Here is a 20,582-nt window from a genome sequence, read left to right on the forward strand (position 1 = left end):
GATGAGCGATCATGTGATTAATTTAGTTTCTTCTATAAAACCTCCAGTTGCCAGGAACAGATTGGCAGTTGGTAGTGGGGGTAAAAAGCAGCCATTAGAATAATGCATTGTGACAGCAGCAGTGAGTGCTCATTCCACATACACGTGAAAATGTGTAGAAAACCTTTGTGAAGGTTTTGTTATCTTCCTACTGTACACATTATCTTATACATCTTACTAACCAATCTCTTCCTGTTCCCCTATCATCAGCTGCAGACCCATTTCATGTTCTAAAGATAGGAAAGTGATAAGAGCTGAACTGCTGTACAGGGCTTGGCGAACAAATTGCCTGGGAGCTAAGTGGCGTAACTCGGATAAAAAAAGACAATGCAGCTCTGTAATCCTTATCAGTCAATCAAACAGTTTAAGGGCCCATTCACACCACAGCATTGCGTTAATTGTGTAATACTGTGCATTTAACACATGCCTTGGCACAACACACCTAAAGTGCGGTACGTAAGTTGCCGCGCCATTCATTTGAATGGCACCCCAATGCACCCAGCAGCTGCGTTACTGCAATACCATGTGTTGCAGTGACAAAAGTAGGGCAAAATAAAACAAAATTGTCGAACGTTATCAAATATTCTGACGATTTTTTTATATATACATGTTTATATGAAAATCTATCAGTGTATGGCCATCTTCAGTCTCTAACTCAGCATATGCACTTAGAACGACTATTCGCATCTATTGCCATGCCCTTCCCCCTTGTGACAGAGGTTAGGTCTAGCTACAGGACATTCAGACACCAACAACTGCATTGTAGGAAGAGGCTGTGCAGGGGATGATGTTCAGAAACACCCATTGGAGCAGCGCAATGTTTAGCGGTCACAGAATATGTCACCAACTGGAACCTCTTATACAACTATGTGTAGAGTGCCAAGTATTTATATACCAGGTACTTGGGTTGGCTTCCAGCTCTAAATGGATCCGTGGGGGTAGCAAATGAGGGATAAAGCTGACCGCGTATGTTACATTCTGATTGTACAGTCTCTTTAGATCTACCATCAACTATGTAGGTGTCCTACTGGAAAGAAAAACAATGAAGGTGTTCTCAAGATATGAATTCAGAACTAAGTCAAGGCTTTGTGTGCTGAGTGCATCTCGCGTCAGGCGATCCTGAGCTACAGAAGATGATTTAGTGGTTATGTATAATGCCTGATGTTAGGAGCCACTGCTAGTTTGCCAAATGTGTTTTGTTGACAGCTTTACTTTTCACAACCTTGTGTTTCTGAATAACTCTTGTGCAGAGTCTTGCTGCATTGTGTAGTTTGACTATATAAGTGTTAATCATTATGTTTCTAGTGTAAGCCTCAAACGATGAGAAAACTCCCATTGAGAGCATCTATTCTTTCCAGTTGTGCAATGTTTTGCGGTCATTCCTTTCCAGGGGGCTGTTTTGAATTCCCAATTAGCTGAAGTAGGCTTGTAGTATAATGGGCACAGTGTCAGAGATAAATTGACTAACGATAGGATAAATCCCCCCAGTGACGGTCCCTTATCCATTTCTCATCAAGTACTTTGTAGAAACACTGGGAATAGTAGGGGGAGGGTTTTTACTGGTTACTAGGTCATGCTTCATGTAATGTTATAATGAAACTAACCCTTTGCTGTTAAGAACCCCGGAAAGCCTTCGTTTCAAGCTAGTAGGATGCTTAGGGGGTGTCGTACGTAGCCCAGTATACAATTGTACAGCTCAGAGTTAATTTAAAATATCAACAGCTGCAAACAATGTATTTAGTTATGATCAAGTACATTCTGTTATTAAACTGTATCTACCCACGTGTAGGGGAGCTCTGTTCTAAGAAAAAATTAGGTCAGCCATTAAGCCTGTCTTGTACACGTGTAGTGATGGGGCCGTTGAAAAGTGGAATTTATAAAAAAAAATATATGAAATACTTGAAAAAGAACAAATGAACTAAAATGTGCACTATATAATAAAGTCACTGATAGTATTTACAAATATGTATATAGAGTTTTCCAAACCCTTACCCAACTTGATATTTTCCATTGTTCTTATATCTGGCATCCAACTTGTTTATTCCAGGTAGCATATTATGTGTCATGTTATGGATGTCTGACAACATCGTCTTTAAGTGGCATTAATGCATTTGTAGAAACATATTGTCAGCCGAAAATATTTTAATTGATTTTGACACCCACTGGAATTTTTTTCCTTTAGATATTCAACATTGTTTTATGTTGTTTTACTGTTTATGTTCATTTTGCCTCTATATTTTGTGGACATTTTAACACTTTTTGAGAAGATCAGCTGCCTGATGCCTCATACGTTTCTGATTGGTGCTAGGTAGGGGTTGCGGTTTTATTAGGCCCCGTTCCCACTGCGCGATATGCAAATCGCGCGATTTGCATATTGCGCAACATCGCGAGATTTGCCGCGCGATGTCGCGTTCAAGCTTGCATTGAGCAAGCTTGAATCGCGGCTAAATCCACTCAAAAAAGGGTCCTGCTGTAGCGACACACGACCCGCTACAGCAGGACCCTTTGCCCCATTGGATTGCATTGGAGCGCGATATCGCGCGGTAATTTGCCGCGATATCGCGGGAATTACCGCGCGATAAATCGCTCAATGTGAACGGGGTCTAAAATGAATCACGTTGACAGTTGAACACATTGGCAGTTCATGTGATCTTCGAATGAAACTACCCTTTTATTGGAAATCTAGATCTTAAACTATGATGCTTAGAAGGATAGTTTAGAGAAGCTCCTAAGGCCCCATTCAAAGCAGGGTGACAGCTGTTCAGCGCATTTTTGCGCAATTCCGCTCGGTTTTTATGCGCGTTTTACAGTGCATCACAGGCGGTTTTTTTTTATGTCAGCGTGTTTTTGAAGCTCATTTTCAGTTGTCCAATGAGAAGCAGGCTCAGCTGCTGAAATGCGCAAAAACATTGAGAGTTAATCTATCAACATGATGAAATATCATGTCCTTCTATACATGTTCCAGAACAATTTGGTGACCATATACATTAGAGGTGTATGTTATGACTAGGGATGTCCCGATGCCACTTTTTTAAAACCAAGCACAAGTACTTGCCCTCGGGTACTTGCCGATACCAATTCCCGATATTTTTTCTTAAAGGGACATGTGAAATTTTTTCTAAAACAACACAGACTGATGATTTTAGGGCAGTTTCTCACCAGGGCTAAAAAAAAAATGTTGCCAGAAATTAATACAAGTCCCCACAGCTGAATACAAGCCCCCACACCAGAATGCAAATCATGTCCCCACACCAGAATCCAAGTCCATGTCCCCACACCAGCATACAAGTCCATGCCCCCACACCAGAATTATTCTCACCACGCTGCCTGCTGATCTCTCCCGGGGCAACATGTCGATCTCTGCAGGCAGTTCCTATGCTGTGGAGTGTGCCGATGCCCGGGGCTGTGCTGTGTGTGGGGCTGTCCATGGCTTTGCCTGCGCCGGGAAGGAGGAGGAGGACATATACAACCAGACAAGCACTGCCATGGACAGCTACGTGCAGGTCCCCAGCAGGCTGCCGAGGTCCCCTAAAGCGCGGGAACTCGGACGGTCGCTGCGACTTGAAAATTTAAAGGGTCATATCAGCCTTAAGAATCGGGGAATTTTCACCAGTACAAGTACTTGTGAAAATGCCTGGTATCGGGACATTCCTAGTTATGACATCAATTAAAAATGCTTCTGCATATCTCATACTTTGAAAACACATACAAAAATGCGGAATACACATCCAAAAATACAGAGGGGAAGAAAAAACAGTAAGACATCTTAGATAGCTATGGCCCATTCACAATAAAGCTGAGAATCTTTGGGGTTATGTCTGGCTTCGTTTTTAGTGCTTGTACAGTCATTTTTGCAAGCATTTCAGGCTTGAGTGTTTTAGCCATTGCAAAATTAGTGGATGTGCTCGATATGCACGTTTTTGTGCATTGTTCACATGTTTTTCAGGTGCTCCCATTGAAGCCTATTGGGGCTTTAACACTCGAATCCAGAAAAAGCTCATGTACTTTTTGCAGCTACAGGCGTTTTGCTACAAGTGTCAGAACACTCAGGTTTGAACAGGGGCCTCTTAAAATAATGGGATTCCTCCTGTGGAGCATTGTAGCACTTAGACATTCGAGCTACAAAACACTCACATGAAAATGAGTGGAGATGCCTGTAAATAGCGGTCATGTTTTCTGTGTCCTCCGTGCTTTTAATGTCATCCTTATATGGATTTGTTTGTGTTGGTGACGGTATATTATTGCCGTTTTCCAGGCACTGTTATCTTATTTAACATCCATGATCATATTTACTACAAAAAAGTATCTTCCTGTTTTCACAAAGCCAGCTACATTCATGCGGTAAACATGGAAAAACATCACATATCTAGTTATATGATTAGTTCCACCCAGCAGCTGGTCAGCTCTTGTCTTTTCTTTAATTCTTTATTTAGCTTCTAAATATAAAATAATGTAAACAACATAAAATATGTTCACAATAGGAAACTGAAGCAAAGCAGAAAAATAACCAACAATGTAATAAGAATAGCACATGAGTTATTTAATTTTATCAGATAAATTGCATGTAAAGAAAGAATGTGGATGCTTACAAGGTAGACAAAAGAAGAGTTAAAGAAGAAGTCTGGGCCAAACGTATTAACCCTTGCAGTGGGGCTACCCCGCACTGCAAGAGTTAACTGCTTGTTTGCGTCTAGGGCCTAAAATAAAAAAGTTATACACACCTGATCCTCGGAGCCTGCTGGCTGCTACAGCACTCCCTCTGCAGCTTCACGTCCAATACACTCTGTATTAGATGTGATAACTCATGGATACTTAGACTGCTGCAGCGGAGGGGTAAGGAGGCTGGAAGGACCAGTCTAAGAGCTCATTCACACCAGGGCGGTTGCGGATCAGTGCGGCTACCTCGTTGATCTCGCAAGGGAGGTTTTGGGAGTTTTTAATTGCATTTCAGCGCTGAAACGCAATTAAAAACGCCCAAAACCGTGCTGATCAGAGAGGTCATGCTTGTTAGATCAGCGACCCAGAGTAATGAGGCCAGAGACAGTCAGGCAACCTTGATTTTCGAAAGGAGGTCAGCAATGGCAGCCTACTTATCTTTCTTAGTACAGTATTTCTTTAGATTCACAGCTGGCCTAATCTGGTCAATGATCTAAATTCTCAATCTTGTATTTAAAGTAACGAAATCCTATAGTTAAAGGAAACCTATTGAGGGAAACTCACCACATTGCTGACCTCCATCTAAATATGTTAGTATCATGGCTCTCTCTGGCTTCAATACCTTGGTTTGAAATAAACACGCAGCTCAGGACAATCAAGGAGGACAGAACTCCTAACCTGCATACTTTCACTTCACTGAGTAAGAAAGTACTGAAGCTATTAGATTAGCATGACAGCCAGCGAACATTATATCAGCCTCCTGCAATCCCCTGCACAGCAGCATTCAAAGTGGTAGAGCAATGCTTTTTGTTATGGTACAGGTGGATTATCTAATGGTGCTTGGATCATAAGACTGTACAGAGTTAAAAAAAAATTCCTAGCCAGGTAAAACATTGTAAGGGGAATAGACTATTATAAAATGAGTGAAAGCCCAACTGGTATTGGCAATGGCAAACCATGCATGAGACAGGGACACCTAGAAACAGTCCAATCGGGTTTATCCTGCACATCCAGTCCTTCCCTTGTACATTTTTAGTGTTCTGTCAGCAGACTGCCTTTTCATTCTACAGCAGGATCTCACAGCAAAGTGAAAGAGAGCCCTGAGTAACAGTCTCCTCCACATATATAAAGGCCTGTGTAAAGACTATTAAGAAGATCTGGCTTCCAGGTAGATGTGAACCTAGGAATTCCCACTCAAAGCTCTACAAAGCCTCCCAGTCTCCAGGGCCAGGATTTATTGAGATTTAAAAAAAATTGAAAGTTTGTTTATCAGTCATAAACCCTGTGATACAAATACTCCCTCCACAATCATGCCAGCCAGTGCCTCATATACTCTTTCCCAAAGCTCAGACCCATGGGAAGGAGCACATTTTGCCAACATACAGTGGAGACAAAATCATTCCCTTGTTGGGTCCCTGACCTGCGTTCTACATAAAATGTGAACACACACAAATATGGAAGTACAAAATGTGGAACGCGTATTGCGCAAAATACTACATGAGCTTTTTTGCTGTGCGTATATGAACCCATTGAAATCAAAGGGGATGCATTTTAGCAGAGCTAATTTTAATTGACAAAGGGATGTACTGCATGTTTAACAAGATCAATTTCCACGCTGTCATAGATGCTTAGTTTTATATCATAGCGGTAGTCATACTCCCAGAGTGCTCTGAGCCAGCATTTTCTGTCAGTCTTTTGTATTTTCAAGTGTGACATTGAACCATTGTAATAAGCTTCTCAACATTTGTGCTAACAAACAGGACAGCATTCTTTACCGTCCTTGGATAACTTTGTTTTTCAGAAAATGCATGTCACATGAGGAAATCAGGTTTATACATTTCTACATTTGTCATTGCTAAATATTTGTATCATGACTTGGCCAGATGAGTTTTTAATAAGAGTTTTAACATTACAGAGAACACCTGCTGTCAGAACTACATTTTGGGCCTTGCTGCATCAACCACTTTTCTATATGGTGTGGATTTGTCTGTGTACACACAATATTATTATTATTATTATTATTATTATTATACAGAATTTATATAGTGCCAACAGTTTGAGCAGCACTTTACCATATAAGAAGACATTACAATCACATTACAGTTACAATAAAAATCAAGACAAGATGATAAGGAGAGCCCGACAGAACTTAAAATCTAAAAACATACCAAAGGATAATGGCTAGTGATGTGTCATGTTACAGTAAACCTTCACAAAACCTGGGCATTTAAAAGAAAAAAAATGTTAAAATGACTAGTAGATCTAGAGGTTTAAACAGCTCAAGTTTGCCAATCTCCAGTTTCCTAAAAAAGTTCAATATGGCCCTGCTCTTTCATATTCCAGAGCCTCTCTGTTGGTCATAATGTGATGGCAGCCACCATTACCTATTATATGGTGTAGGAGGAATGGAGTTCAGCTTGAATGTATAACTTCAGCTGCTTGCTCTTTTAATTGCCAAGTTTGTTGCATGTTACTTTAAAGGGAACTAGTCACAAAAAAAACCTCTGCAGTAAGCTGACTATTAAGAATAGTGTACTTACCAAACTCTATTGAAGCAGTTTAAAAAAACAAACACACATATCTTCTCTCTGCCTTGAGATCTGAGTTCATCTAAAGTGATGGAGACCTCATTTCAAATGGTGTATTCCTTCTAGTAATCTGGTACCATATTGTGGGAGAATGCAGCCTCCCAGAATGAACCACAGCCACCATGTTGCTTGTGGTTTTTCCCTATCTGCAAACTCTATCATCAGTCACTATAGGAAGTCCATCAATGACCCATGGAACACACCCTATTTGATTAAAATCTTATGGCTAGTTCCACTCTTCTTTAGTTTTAAGACCAGTGTACTGAAGTGCATGTTAAATAGAGAAGGGTTATGTTAGAGAGGCATAGATTGACTGGTTGACTGATTCGTCTTTTAAGAAAATTCATATTATGGCAATGTTGGGAAGTCTTGCCTACTAGATATACTACCTTGATGTTGTTTTTTTATTTTTATGAGAGACTCTAGATATTGTCTAGAATTTTATCTCTAAGCCAACCATATGTTGATTTTTCTAAATGACCAGTGTCAGCAAATGTAATATCTTTTAAGAGAGAAAGCACACTTGTGAGCATGGGACTGGTTTCATATGAATATGAAGATCTTCCACCGTGTTGGAAAACCAGTGCAACCACTGTTTCTTGTGTGAACAGTCCTTGTACTGCACATGGTCCACACCCAAACTTAAGATGCGTTTGGAAGAAAGGTTGCATTGGTGATTGTGACAAGGATGAACAGTACTCTTACTAAACATTGCTTTGGTCATTTTGTAAATGCAACTTACATCAATTATTTAGTGTACTCAGGCTAACATAAAATCGCAAATACATATTTACACTCCCTTATTTACTTGCACACTGTGAAAGTAAATGTATTTACTGGGAGGCTAATTGCAGAACATTTCTAAATGGCATCAGTGGGGGTTTTTACTCTAAATTGTACTTGCTGCAGACACTCATTAGTCTCGGTAAATGCTTAGTCGTCATCAACCCTTCCAGATGGTGTCACAAAAGATAGAACAGGTCATTGTTATCTAATTACATCGCTCCCAAATGTGCCTTTGTATTGGCAGGTCTGTGTTAGGACTATAATCTCCCAACTCATACATACGTGGACCATACAGATTTTACCCCAGAGCAGCAAAGAGTGAAGTTGCCTGGAATGTGATCACTGCACAGTATATGGGTAACAAACAGGGATTTTTAAATATTGAAAATATGCAGTTTAAAGGTGCACACACACCTTGTGATTAATACGATAATCGAGGGAAATCCCGCGAACGTACGATAATCGCAAGGTGTGTGTGGAAGGCGTGCGACCGTTTCTACTGTACGGCCACACCACTTTTATCTTAGGAACATGTTTGAAAACCCGCCAGGAATCGTACGATTGTCGGCGGGTGTGTGGCATGCTCGTAAGATAAATGCCGAACGGGCCGGTGTGCGCAAGTGCACATTGCCCGTTCAGCTTTGCGGTCATCGGAAGCCTGTCCATCGGCGGGGCGGGCTTGCGATTATCGCAAGTACGATCTGCCTGTCCAAGATGGGCAGATCGTACGTTTTTTAAATTACCTTACAACCATCGCAAGACAAAAGTCTTGCGATGGTTGTAAGGTGTGTGGCCAGCTTTAGTCACAAAGGTCAAATTGCAAAATCATTTAGGAAGAGGAATGATCAGTTTACTGAGGTAAAAATAAAACTATTGGGCAACACTGGAGAAGGAAGTCATGGCTGCATCACGGTTTATTATCTAATATTAGTTTGTTGCATTTTTCAGTGTTTTTTGGATATTTTCTTCAGAACTGTATGTGTGGGATAATGAATATATCAGAAATGGCAGCTATTAATAAGGTCATTATTTGGCCGGAAATATATTTGGAGGCTTGTCATTGAAAGCAATGTAAAGTCATTTTGTGCATGTCTTTCTTAAAATTTTAGACAGGAGCTTATGTTTGGTATTTACATATGGTTAGTAATATATACAGTGAGGGGAATTTATCAAAACTGGAGCAGACAAAAACTGGAGCAGCTGTGCGTCGCAACCAATCAGCGTCTCTGTTTCATTTTCAAATCCTAACTGAACAAACTGAAGAGAGAAGCTGATTGGTTGTTATGCACAGCTGCTCCAGTTTTTGTCTGCTCCAGTTTTGATAAAAGTATATGGGTAACAAACAGGGATTTTTAAATATTGAAAATATGCAGTTTAAAGGTGCACACACACCTTGTGATTAATACGATAATCGAGGGAAATCCCGCGAACGTACGATAATCGCAAGGTGTGTGTGGAAGGCGTGCGACCGTTTCTACTGTACGGCCACACCACTTTTATCTTAGGAACATGTTTGAAAACCCGCCAGGAATCGTACGATTGTCGGCGGGTGTGTGGCATGCTCGTAAGATAAATGCCGAACGGGCCGGTGTGCGCAAGTGCACATTGCCCGTTCAGCTTTGCGGTCATCGGAAGCCTGTCCATCGGCGGGGCGGGCTTGCGATTATCGCAAGTACGATCTGCCTGTCCAAGATGGGCAGATCGTACGTTTTTTAAATTACCTTACAACCATCGCAAGACAAAAGTCTTGCGATGGTTGTAAGGTGTGTGGCCAGCTTTAGTCACAAAGGTCAAATTGCAAAATCATTTAGGAAGAGGAATGATCAGTTTACTGAGGTAAAAATAAAACTATTGGGCAACACTGGAGAAGGAAGTCATGGCTGCATCACGGTTTATTATCTAATATTAGTTTGTTGCATTTTTCAGTGTTTTTTGGATATTTTCTTCAGAACTGTATGTGTGGGATAATGAATATATCAGAAATGGCAGCTATTAATAAGGTCATTATTTGGCCGGAAATATATTTGGAGGCTTGTCATTGAAAGCAATGTAAAGTCATTTTGTGCATGTCTTTCTTAAAATTTTAGACAGGAGCTTATGTTTGGTATTTACATATGGTTAGTAATATATACAGTGAGGGGAATTTATCAAAACTGGAGCAGACAAAAACTGGAGCAGCTGTGCGTCGCAACCAATCAGCGTCTCTGTTTCATTTTCAAATCCTAACTGACTGCCGGGAGCTTTACATTCAAGCGATCGAGCGTCTTGAGACCCCCAATCACTTGTATTACCAGCAGCTGTCACTGCCATTGCCGGTCCCGAGATCCGATGTGGCCGGGACCGACACTGCTTTGTGACAGGAGATCAAAGGGAGATCAGCACACGATCTCCCTTTGATCTACTCTCTAGTACCGGAATGCAGGAAGTGATGTATATTACATCACTTCCTGCATTCAGTGTCACTTTCCAGCTACGAAAGCTGATGAAGCAGATCTCTGCTTCATCAGCTTCTCTGGGGGTCCCTAGGTGACATTAGAGGTCATAAAAAAAATAAAGAAGCACTTTATACACATGCAGATATGCGTCGGGTGCGCCTACATGCGAAAACAACGATTGCACCTATTGTGCCGCACATGTTACATATAACCGCGAACGTCGGAGTGTGAGCAATAATTTTAGGGCCATTAATTACTGATAACACTAAACTGATGATCGGTAAAAGTATTTTAAGCGTCGCCTATGGCCAATTTTCGTTTCTTGCTATTTTGCGGGCGCACGCAATTTTAAGGCTTGACATGTATGGTGTCTATTTACCCGACGTGACCCCATCTTTTATGTTTTACAAAAAAAATGCGTAAGAATAAATGTTTTATAACATAACGTAGGGAAACCTTTTTTTTTTTAATTGACTGTACTTTTTTCATTATATAGTAAAAAATAACCCAGTCCCTCCCCCCCCCAGTGGTGATTTTATATGCCACCAAAAGAAAGCTCTATCTGTCCCCAAAAAATGGTAACATAAATTGCAAGGCTATAGTCTGGTCATGCTGACTGGTGAGCATATTAGTAACATTTTTCAATGCATCCATGGACATCAGATGTCAGCGTTAGTCCTCCCCTTTGAAAAAGGCTCCACTCACCTGTAGCATCGCTAGCTATACTTAGCAGTATCAGGGAAACAACTCCAAAAAGGATCCAAGGTAGAATATCCCCAAATTAAAAAACAAAAGGCACATAGCATAAAATCTTTAAAGCATTTAATTAGCGCAAAATAAAAAGGAACTTACAAAAAGATGAAAACAACACGTTAGATACAGATCGATCCAAAAACCCTTTCTGAATCCACTATCAATTGATCGATCTAAAACAGCCGATAGGTATAGCACCGTGCACACTCTCTCCCGACTAGTTTCGTCAATCCAAACTTTTTCAAGGGACCCTTGAAAAAGTCTGGATTGACGAAACTAGTCGGGAGAGATATTCTACCTTGGATCCTTTTTGGAGTTGTTTCCCTGGTACTGCTAAGTATTGCTAGCGATGCTACAGGTGATTGGAGCCTTTTTCAAGGGGAGGAATAACGCTGACATCTGATGTTCATGGATACATTGATGTGGCTGATACACATTTTATCATGAGAGATCGCCGGCATGTGTGCAGTGGAGATGCCATGCAAATGAAGGCGCAAAAGAAAGAGTTCCTTGCATGCTTTCTCATCAGGGGAATCTGGTGGGTGTTTAAAGATTTGTTTCATCGCATGAAGGTGGAGCACGGGAAAGCATTGAAATCTTTTGGACAGTTTCATTTAAATTAACTTTCAGAATGATTTCCTCTTGGTTATTTATTAAAGTGACATTAAAATATATATATATATATATTCTCGTATGAGCTTTTCACACATACCGGTAGATCATAGTAATTTGTGGACACTTTGATATACAAAGGTTTGTTTTAAAGTTTCCCTTCCAACCAGTTTTTACCTCCCTTTCCTTCATTCCCCCTGATTCTATGGGCTGCTGGGAGTACAAATATTAGCCAGTATGTCTGGGTATAGAGGAGCATGCAGCTCATGTGACAGTGAAGTCACTTGGTGATAGGCCCAGTGCTTTCACGTGTGGGTAAGGAGAAAGTCCCCAAACTTGTGTAAGCTCTTACTAGAGTGATGTGACACTTACACAGGGCTCCCCTTCCTTGCTTCTTCATGGCTGAAGGGAGCAGCGGGGAGCATAGGAAAGGTAAATATATGATGTGGGGAGGGGGAGTTAAAGTGAACCTGTGCTTTACCCTGAATGGGCAAAGCATGGGCTCACTTTTAGGGGTGTTCCTGTTATTATCCTAGTTTGCCAAAATGTCTTAGTATTATACACAAAGCAAAAGATCCTTCACAGGACTTAATAGTCTTTGTTAGATGAACCATACAAGAACATCACTCACTGCAAAATCAGTAACAAACAAAATTACCTCATAAGATTGCTTGGCTGGTGAAGAGGTGGATAGCATATAACATAACATAAAAAAAGTAATTGAAAAAAAACTTTGAAGATTACTGTAGCTTTTGTGTGCTGAAAGGAAATTTTGGATTTTCATTTGTCTTTAGTGTGATCAGGTCATTTCCTCTAATACAAGCCACTTTAGACACATTTCTGTGCAACATTCAAGAAGTCATATTAGCTCTGCTATGGACATAATCTAAACTGCCAGCCCTTTGCATCCTATTACAGACAGATTCGTAAGGTCCATTTCCTTTCCTAAGAGCCCATCTGTGAGCCACCATCTGTCTTCCACCTGTACCTGACCCCTAATCTCCTGACACTTGTTTTACACTCGTGGTGAGATGTCTGTTAACATCGTTATGGCTTTGCTTTGCCTGCAGTTAATAATTTATTAGGAAAATAAAAGGGAAAGGAAATTGTTGGAGTTGCGTATAGCAACTCTTCAAGTTCCAGCTGCTGCTTTACTATAGTGCAGGCTAGAATTTGCCATTTATTTGGTTATTAGGTGCAAACCAGACAACCTTTTCCAGTTTTCCTAACAGCCTTTAGAAAAATCCTTAATATATTCTCAATTATGCAAATCGATGCCTGTTCTTTTATTTCTTTTTAAGATTCTGTCAGGAAAACAATGCTGCAGGTATAAAGTGAGCCTACACATGCCTAGACATACATACAGTAGTTGCATAAAGACCATTCATATTAATGACAGGGTGACAGCGGCCACATCTCTCCATGGCTATCCGCATGTAATCATCATACATGGTTTGATTAGCTACAGATCGGGCGACATGCCTGTCCTGGTATACAAGCTCTCTTGTTCCTGAACAATCATCTTTCCCGATCCTCAGGCATTCGTGCCATGTACAATTCCTGGTCGATAGAGATGTCTTTGTAGGGAGGCAATAAAATATATATGAAAATGTTTTGATACTCTTTTCTGCTTTTGTACTTTGCGTGATTCATACTTAATCATGGCAACACAACCAAGGTATCATCCCAATGCGTCTGCTCAAGCACCCAGCGTTTATTAATGGTCTGTTTTCTGTTTGGTTCGGTTAGTGGGATACTGTATCTATGTTAATTGTGAGAACTGCTGTATTGGAAAGTTTTCCTCCTCCATGCATTTGCTCTGGCATACTGTACCTCCTTCCTGCCTTAAATTGAGTGCAAACCTAATAATAGTGTGTTCGTATCCCAGGGGCAGTAGGCTGGTAATGGAAGGAGTATATCTCTCAGTTGAGAGATTCTATCTTAGGAGAACCATTTGAAACATTATATTCACGTTTTGTTGCCATCCACATAATTGTAAATTACATTATTATGCAATTGTCTTGTCTCCCGTTTTATAATTGTGGCCTTGGAATTCAACAAGGTAACAGGGTTATTCGTGCCATTGCACATTGTGTTTATTTTTGTACCTACAGAAATATTTAAAACATTTCCACCCCAGTGAAAAGGCAAGATGGGCTTTTTTTTAATAAGGCAAGGAGCAACGTAGAATGTGTAGTAGCACACTTTTCATTGTGCTAGCTGCAAAAAGATGTAATCTCATTGGTCGCTGTGGGCAAATCCACTTTGTACACTGGCAATGCACTGTGCCTTAGCAAATAAATCATTGTGTATACTTAATATTTCGGACTATTTTTAGGGATAGATGGTATTTTCAGGAAATTGTCGCAAACAAGCCCTACGGCTACATTCACATCTTTGCATTGCAGAAATACATGCAATGCCGCATGCAATCCCACATCCCATGTTGTAATGTTAAGTTTACTGCTGTGCCATTATTTCTCAATGGCACCTCAACACACTTAGCCATTGCATGTGCTTTGTAACCTATTACCATGTGATGTGGTGCGATACAATTTAAACAAAAGGTGCCTGCACTTCTTTCACTGCAATTCATCTGCGGTAGGCAACCCAAACAAATATGGTGCACTGTGGTAGAGCAACCCAACAGTTTCGCTAGCAATTAACATCAGAATTGAGTTAGATGAACTTGATGTTCAAGCAGCTGCTCTTTATTTTGATGTACACTATATGGGCAAAAGTATGTGGCTACCCCTTCAAATTAAAACGTTTATGTGCACAAAGCCAGGTCCATAAAGACATGGTTTAATAGTTTGGTATGTAGGAACTTGAGTGATTTGGACAGAGCTCTGACCTCAACCCTGCTGAAATGCTCATTGTAAACATTGTGACTCCTTTCATTTATTCTCTTTGTAGCTACCATAGTAATTCTATATCTTTAGGTGGTATACCTGGGAAGGCTTATTTGATATTTCAAAACTCAAAGACAGTGCCTATCTTCCCCAGTTTCCACCTTTTTAACATATGGTGTATTTAAACACTATACACAAAAGCAATACCGGCTTGTTTTTTTAGGTTTCCTGCTATTCTTGTTTCTTCAAGGTTCTCAGATCAGTGTTCAGGTTTCGTGCATCTAAATGTCCCACAGGAGGTGGCAAAAGTAAGACACCTGTTTCCAAGATTCCCCTTGTTCTTTTCACTTATTTGATAATTAATAACACTGATCCTCTGTTAAATAATCATTGAGGAGCAAACACTGTTGTAGCTCACAACATGCCATCTATCAGATACTGGTAATAAGCCATTTGCCCACTATTATCAAACCATTGTTTAGACAATAGTACCACAGCATGGTTCAGGCTCGTGTAAAATGGGATAATACTGATACATGACTAGCTGAGCTATGAGATCAGTTTACCACAGTGTGATCTCATGCTCCATACTTTTGTTTCACTCTCCCGCAGATGTTTAGCTGTGGCCATGGCAGAAGATGGAAGGAAGAACCCTAGTGGTTCTTCCTTCTATTGTCTTAACCTGAGGATTCAAGAAAATAGAAGTATTCTGACTGCAGTTAAAAATATATGACACCTTAGCTTTGTAGTAACTTTCATGTGTTTTTCAATAGGATGAGCTTGATGAGCTGCGCGCAGAAATGGAGGAGATGCGTGACAGCTATCTGGAGGAAGATGTTTACCAGTTGCAGGAGCTCCGACGGGAGCTTGACCGAGCCAATAAGAACTGCCGTATATTGCAGTACCGCCTCAGGAAAGCAGAGCAAAAAAGCTTAAAAGTTGCACAGACCGGCCAAGTGGATGGGGAGCTCATCAGAAGTCTAGAGCAAGACTTAAAGGTACCTTTTTGTCTATTATATTTTGTGGGGTGTTTTGGTTGATGCTTCTTTTTTTAAATGATAAATTGTAAGTTGGCAGGTATAGGTATAGTCTATATTGGAAAATAGACCCCTGCAGCTAATTGGGATATTCAGTGTTTCGTAACATTGGGCCACAGGCATAGCTATTTCTAAAAAAGAAGAGCTTTCTGTGTTTAGCAACCAGTCAGGCTTATCATTACATTCACTTATGTACTGGAAACATGAAAGGTGATTTCTGTTGATTAGTGTGGGCAACAAGAGCCATTCTTCCTTCTGACGCTATGTATTTGGCCTGTGAAATAACCCAAATGCATAACAAGTTCCATTTATGAGAACTGGAAGAATAAAATAGTTCAACAACTAATCCGATTTGATTTAGTGCAAACCAGTACTATAGAATTTGAGCACTTCCTGGGGGCAACAGAGACATTTCAATTTTATTTAATAAACCTGTTTGTAAAAATATCCAACAGAACACAAAGACCATGCATAATTTTTTTGCATAAGTTAATTTATTTTTAATTAGAAATCACTTAGAAACTCATATTTTACAAGAACTATTTTCAGAATGGAAGCTTTACTCAAATAAATAAAAGCCATACAATGGATCTGGGTATGACTTGCAACATATGGGGCATGCAGGGGTCCATTAGAGGCCATGGGAGAGGGAAGAGTCCATCCATATTGCAATCTGTAGCAGTCTACTGTAGCATATCTGCAGTCTCTTGCAATCTCCTGTAGAATGTCTGCAGTTTCCAACCATTTGTAGTTTCTGAATGTCCCCTGTAGCATTTTGACCATCTCTTAGGCCTCATTCACACAGCTAATTGTAGGCCTGTACAGATCCGTGCGGCGTGCACGACCATGTCGAACCGTTCCCAGGAAGGACAGGTGCTCCGTGTGATTGTACGAAGCAGCCTGTTCTTCTCTATGGGAGTACTCGGCCATATGCTCACCCGAGCTGCACATCCTTGCGGGTGTCCGTACTCGTACGCAGACAGGATGCACGCCGCACTGATCTGTACGGGCCGACAGTTGGCTGTGTGAATGAGGCCTAATAGTGCTTTATATCATGTCTGCATTTTCAGACAGCCCTCTATAGCATATCCATAGTTAGGGATGTTCAGATACCAGTTCTGATACCATTTTCATGAGATCTACCAGGGTTGCAGCTGTGGCAGGGCCCTGGCACTCCACCACTGTCCTGAAATTATTAGTCTGTATTGTTTTAGAAAAACTGTCACATCACTCCAAACAAAAATGTTTCAGCACTTGTATCTGTGAGTACTTGGACAAGTATCGGCACTTGGTCTGGAAAAAATGTATAGGTGCAACCCTAATATACGTATACAGTATGTCCATTGGGCGGTCCTAGCTACCAATGATATCAAGGGTCCTCCTCCTCGTGGGTGGCGTCCTGCACTGGAGGAGCTTTGGCGGGAGTTTGGAGCATATTGCAGATAGTTAGTGGCACAGTGGTGTGTATCTGCCAGTGACTGTCCTGCATACAGAGGGGGTATTAGATGTAATAGCTGTTAAAATAAGTGGCAACAGAGGGGGGTCAAGGAAAATGTTGGCTGTGTAGTTATTACTGTAGTAGAATGTCACTTGCTGGCTGTGCTGGTCTCATACTGCAATACTGTACTGTAATGTTCCAGTCTCACTACTCTAGTGTCTTTAGTCACACGTGTAGGTACATTGGGGAATTCACTATAACTGGAGCAGAAGTATTCTGCCCAGCAATCACACACAATGACCGTTAAATGTAACTGTTAAATTGTGAGCAGTAATAGGCATGTGAGTAATATGTGAGGCTAATATTGAGCTGTATTAATTTCAGCATATTGATTCAGCCCTCCACAACAGTCCCAGTTTTTCATGTGGCCCCTTGAGAAAATTATTTTGCCCACCCCTGTAGTAAAGGTTGATATAGGTGGAACAGAAAGAAAAGCCTGTTTTACCAAATTTGAATATTTGTGTTATTATCTTAATGTGAGCACTATAGAATGGTGCCAGTCGGGATGTTTCCCAGAACTTCCATTGCATCATCACTTTTTGCCCCCAATTATTTAAACATGTCTACTGAATAATTTCCACAGATAGACAAAGCTTGCAGAAATGCTGCATTCCAGCCAGATATGGATCACATATTGTATATTACACAAGGATTGTGTTCAGGTTCTAACCTTGGGGGGGCTTTTTGTTTCCAGTACACTGATGGGCTGCTTAGGAATTGTTGGGAAGGGAATTGCTCAAAAATAGTGATGAAGTATACTTTGGCAAACTTTGTCTTATTAGGCAGCGGTTCCAGAACTGTGATCACGCATCAAATGCCAAGTCTTTTTTTTCTGTAAAGCTTTTAACCTTGTTCAGCAGCAACAGTGAGTCATTATGTAGCAAATACAAAAACTAAAGCCTGGAAATTCACAGCAACATCTAAGAACTGGACTGGATGGATGTATGATCAAGTACATGATCCTCCAGTAGTATAGCCTGGAATATTTAGGAAGTGCTTGTATGTTAGAAGCTGCTCAAATGACATCTTGACATTTAGTTTGATCTTTTAAAAGATTTAGAAATAAGCAAACATTTCGATAAAGTGTTATGATGTCCATTGGTCTCTAAAGTGCAACTGAAGCCAACATTTTCTTTTTTTTAGTTTTGGATAGAGTGGGGAGGGATTAGGATACCTGCTAGGTTGTTATTGCTGCCTGTGTCCCCATTATAGAGAATCACCCTCTCTGTTTGTCCTGGTGACAAATAGAAAATACTAAACTTTTGGATTGTCACCAGAACAGGAATAGGTGGGAACCTTCCAAATGTAGACACTAGTTCTGGTGACCCTGCTGACCGCTGTGGATTTCCCTCACTTTTGAGGAATTTTTTCTTACTTTCTGCTGTGGCTATGAGACAGTAAGAGAAGTGAAATCTCGACAATAGGAAATAGATGGCAATAAAAGTTGGCAGGGGTAATAACCCTCCCTTACTCTATCTATAATACACCTCATCCACCTGAAACTTGGCCTTGCCCTGTTCCACATTTTAGACTTTATCTGGCTTCTAATGCAGCAGTAACGGATGCATAAATGACCAGAATGGCGTGTAAGAAATTACTCTATCTATATTTACGTTAGTGAATTGATGCAGCTGTGATGTGTAAATACCTTCTGTTCTATACTAAACCTGTCATAAGAGGACTACCGGAGCTGCCATTGCTGACTTTCTGAAATACTTGCTGTCTTGAAGTTATGTTGATCCTCTAGTTCACAAATTCACAACAGGTATTCAGGTTAGTAGCCCATATGTACAAGAAGGTGATCAACCCAGTAAGTAGCATATTCAGAAGGAGAGGTCAATAGTGACTACATCCATGTTAAACCTTTTATTTTTCCAACCTAAAAATTTTATTTTAAGATATGTAACTATGTATGCTTTAATAAAGAAATATTTTAATACATTGGGATATTATAACTCCATTTTGCCAACAATGTAAATTGTTATAGAATATACAGTACCTAGTCACATACTACCATTAAATAAAGAAAATGTCCATATAGTACTTATGAATGAATACATGTTTATCTTGTCACAATGAGCATAGCCACATCCTGTCATTCTAAAAATTGCTACGGTATATCATTGTCACTTAGTATTTACATATTGTATTTCTAGAACTAATATGCCTATATCAATACTTCAATGAATAGACCTTCCTCAGGAAATTACTCATCCCAGAAGCATATCATTGATCTTTGTCTGCTGCTGTTGTTGGTCATCTAGAAAATAACCCAGAATTAAATTGTAGTGGAATATTAAGGGCTAAAATTAAAGCCCGTGTATTGTATGGAGAGGCTGTGGATAGTTTTATATTGTGTATAAAGGTTACACAGGCATATGTGCTAAAAGATGCATTTATTACTGCAAATATGATCCTTCCTGTATGGCCTTCTCATGATTTAATATTTTTCCATTATTTCTAGGTTTATTTACAACTTTTGTAATAGATATATGTGGATTATGAACCTCACAAGCTTACCAGAAAATAATATTAGATATGTTTACACAGCTGCTAACAACAACCTAAGCTAAAATAGCTCCTGGGCCAGAACGTCATAGCAGCTTCTCATCAGTTCCACTAACCATAAAGCATAATGCACCTGATGATATGTAAGGCTGAGAGTAACATCAACAATGCTTTAAAAAGTATACAGTATATATTAGCTAACTTAGGTTGTTAAGGATGCAAGCTTTTTGAGAGGACTTAGGCACCTTCTTCAGGCTTTCTTTTGTATAAAGAATAATAAAGGGACCTAAGTCATCCCAAAAGCTTGCATCTTTAATAACCTAAGTGAGCCTATAAAGCAGGGGTCTCAAACTCAATTAATTTGGGGGCCACTGGACACATTTTTTTCTCCTATGGGACCACTTTCCAAATTTTAAACTTCACACACACAGAGATACGCACACATAGAAATACACACAAATGGAAATATGCACAACCCCCCACAACATGAATTACAAACACTAATTTACACACAATAAGGCCCGTTTCACACCAGTATGTTTGGGGGCTATTAGGGATTCCTGCATCAGGAACTTGCGTTTTCCTGCAGAAGGAATCCCTAATGTGGCGTTTTACATGCAGCAGCTGACACCCATTCAAGTTAATGATCTGGTAACAGCCACTGGATGGAAATGCCTGCACACCGCATGTAATCATATATGATATGATTACATGTGATTAGGAATCAATCATTATGATTGATTATGAGAATGATTCCAAACTGCATGTAATCGCAAGCCCCCCTGTGCCCCACCCCCCACACAAAATAATATGCTCTC

The 20,582-nt window shown here is 40.2% G+C and overlaps 1 protein-coding gene across 5 annotated transcripts in view; it reads left to right on the plus strand.

Moving 5' to 3' along the window:
- Window positions 1-20,582, plus strand: part of MTCL1 (microtubule crosslinking factor 1) — a 130,816-nt gene that overhangs the window by 15,179 nt on the left and 95,055 nt on the right. For all 5 annotated transcript variants that reach the window (XM_018553542.1, XM_018553550.1, XM_018553557.1 and 2 more), the window contains exon 2: window positions 15,495-15,719. In XM_018553542.1, the coding sequence (XP_018409044.1) occupies window positions 15,495-15,719 (225 nt within the window). The remainder of the gene's footprint in view (window positions 1-15,494; window positions 15,720-20,582) is intronic.

Source organism: Nanorana parkeri, unplaced genomic scaffold (assembly GCF_000935625.1).
Source record: "Nanorana parkeri isolate BGI_ZX_2015 unplaced genomic scaffold, ASM93562v1 scaffold7, whole genome shotgun sequence".
Lineage (NCBI taxonomy): Eukaryota > Metazoa > Chordata > Amphibia > Anura > Dicroglossidae > Nanorana > Nanorana parkeri.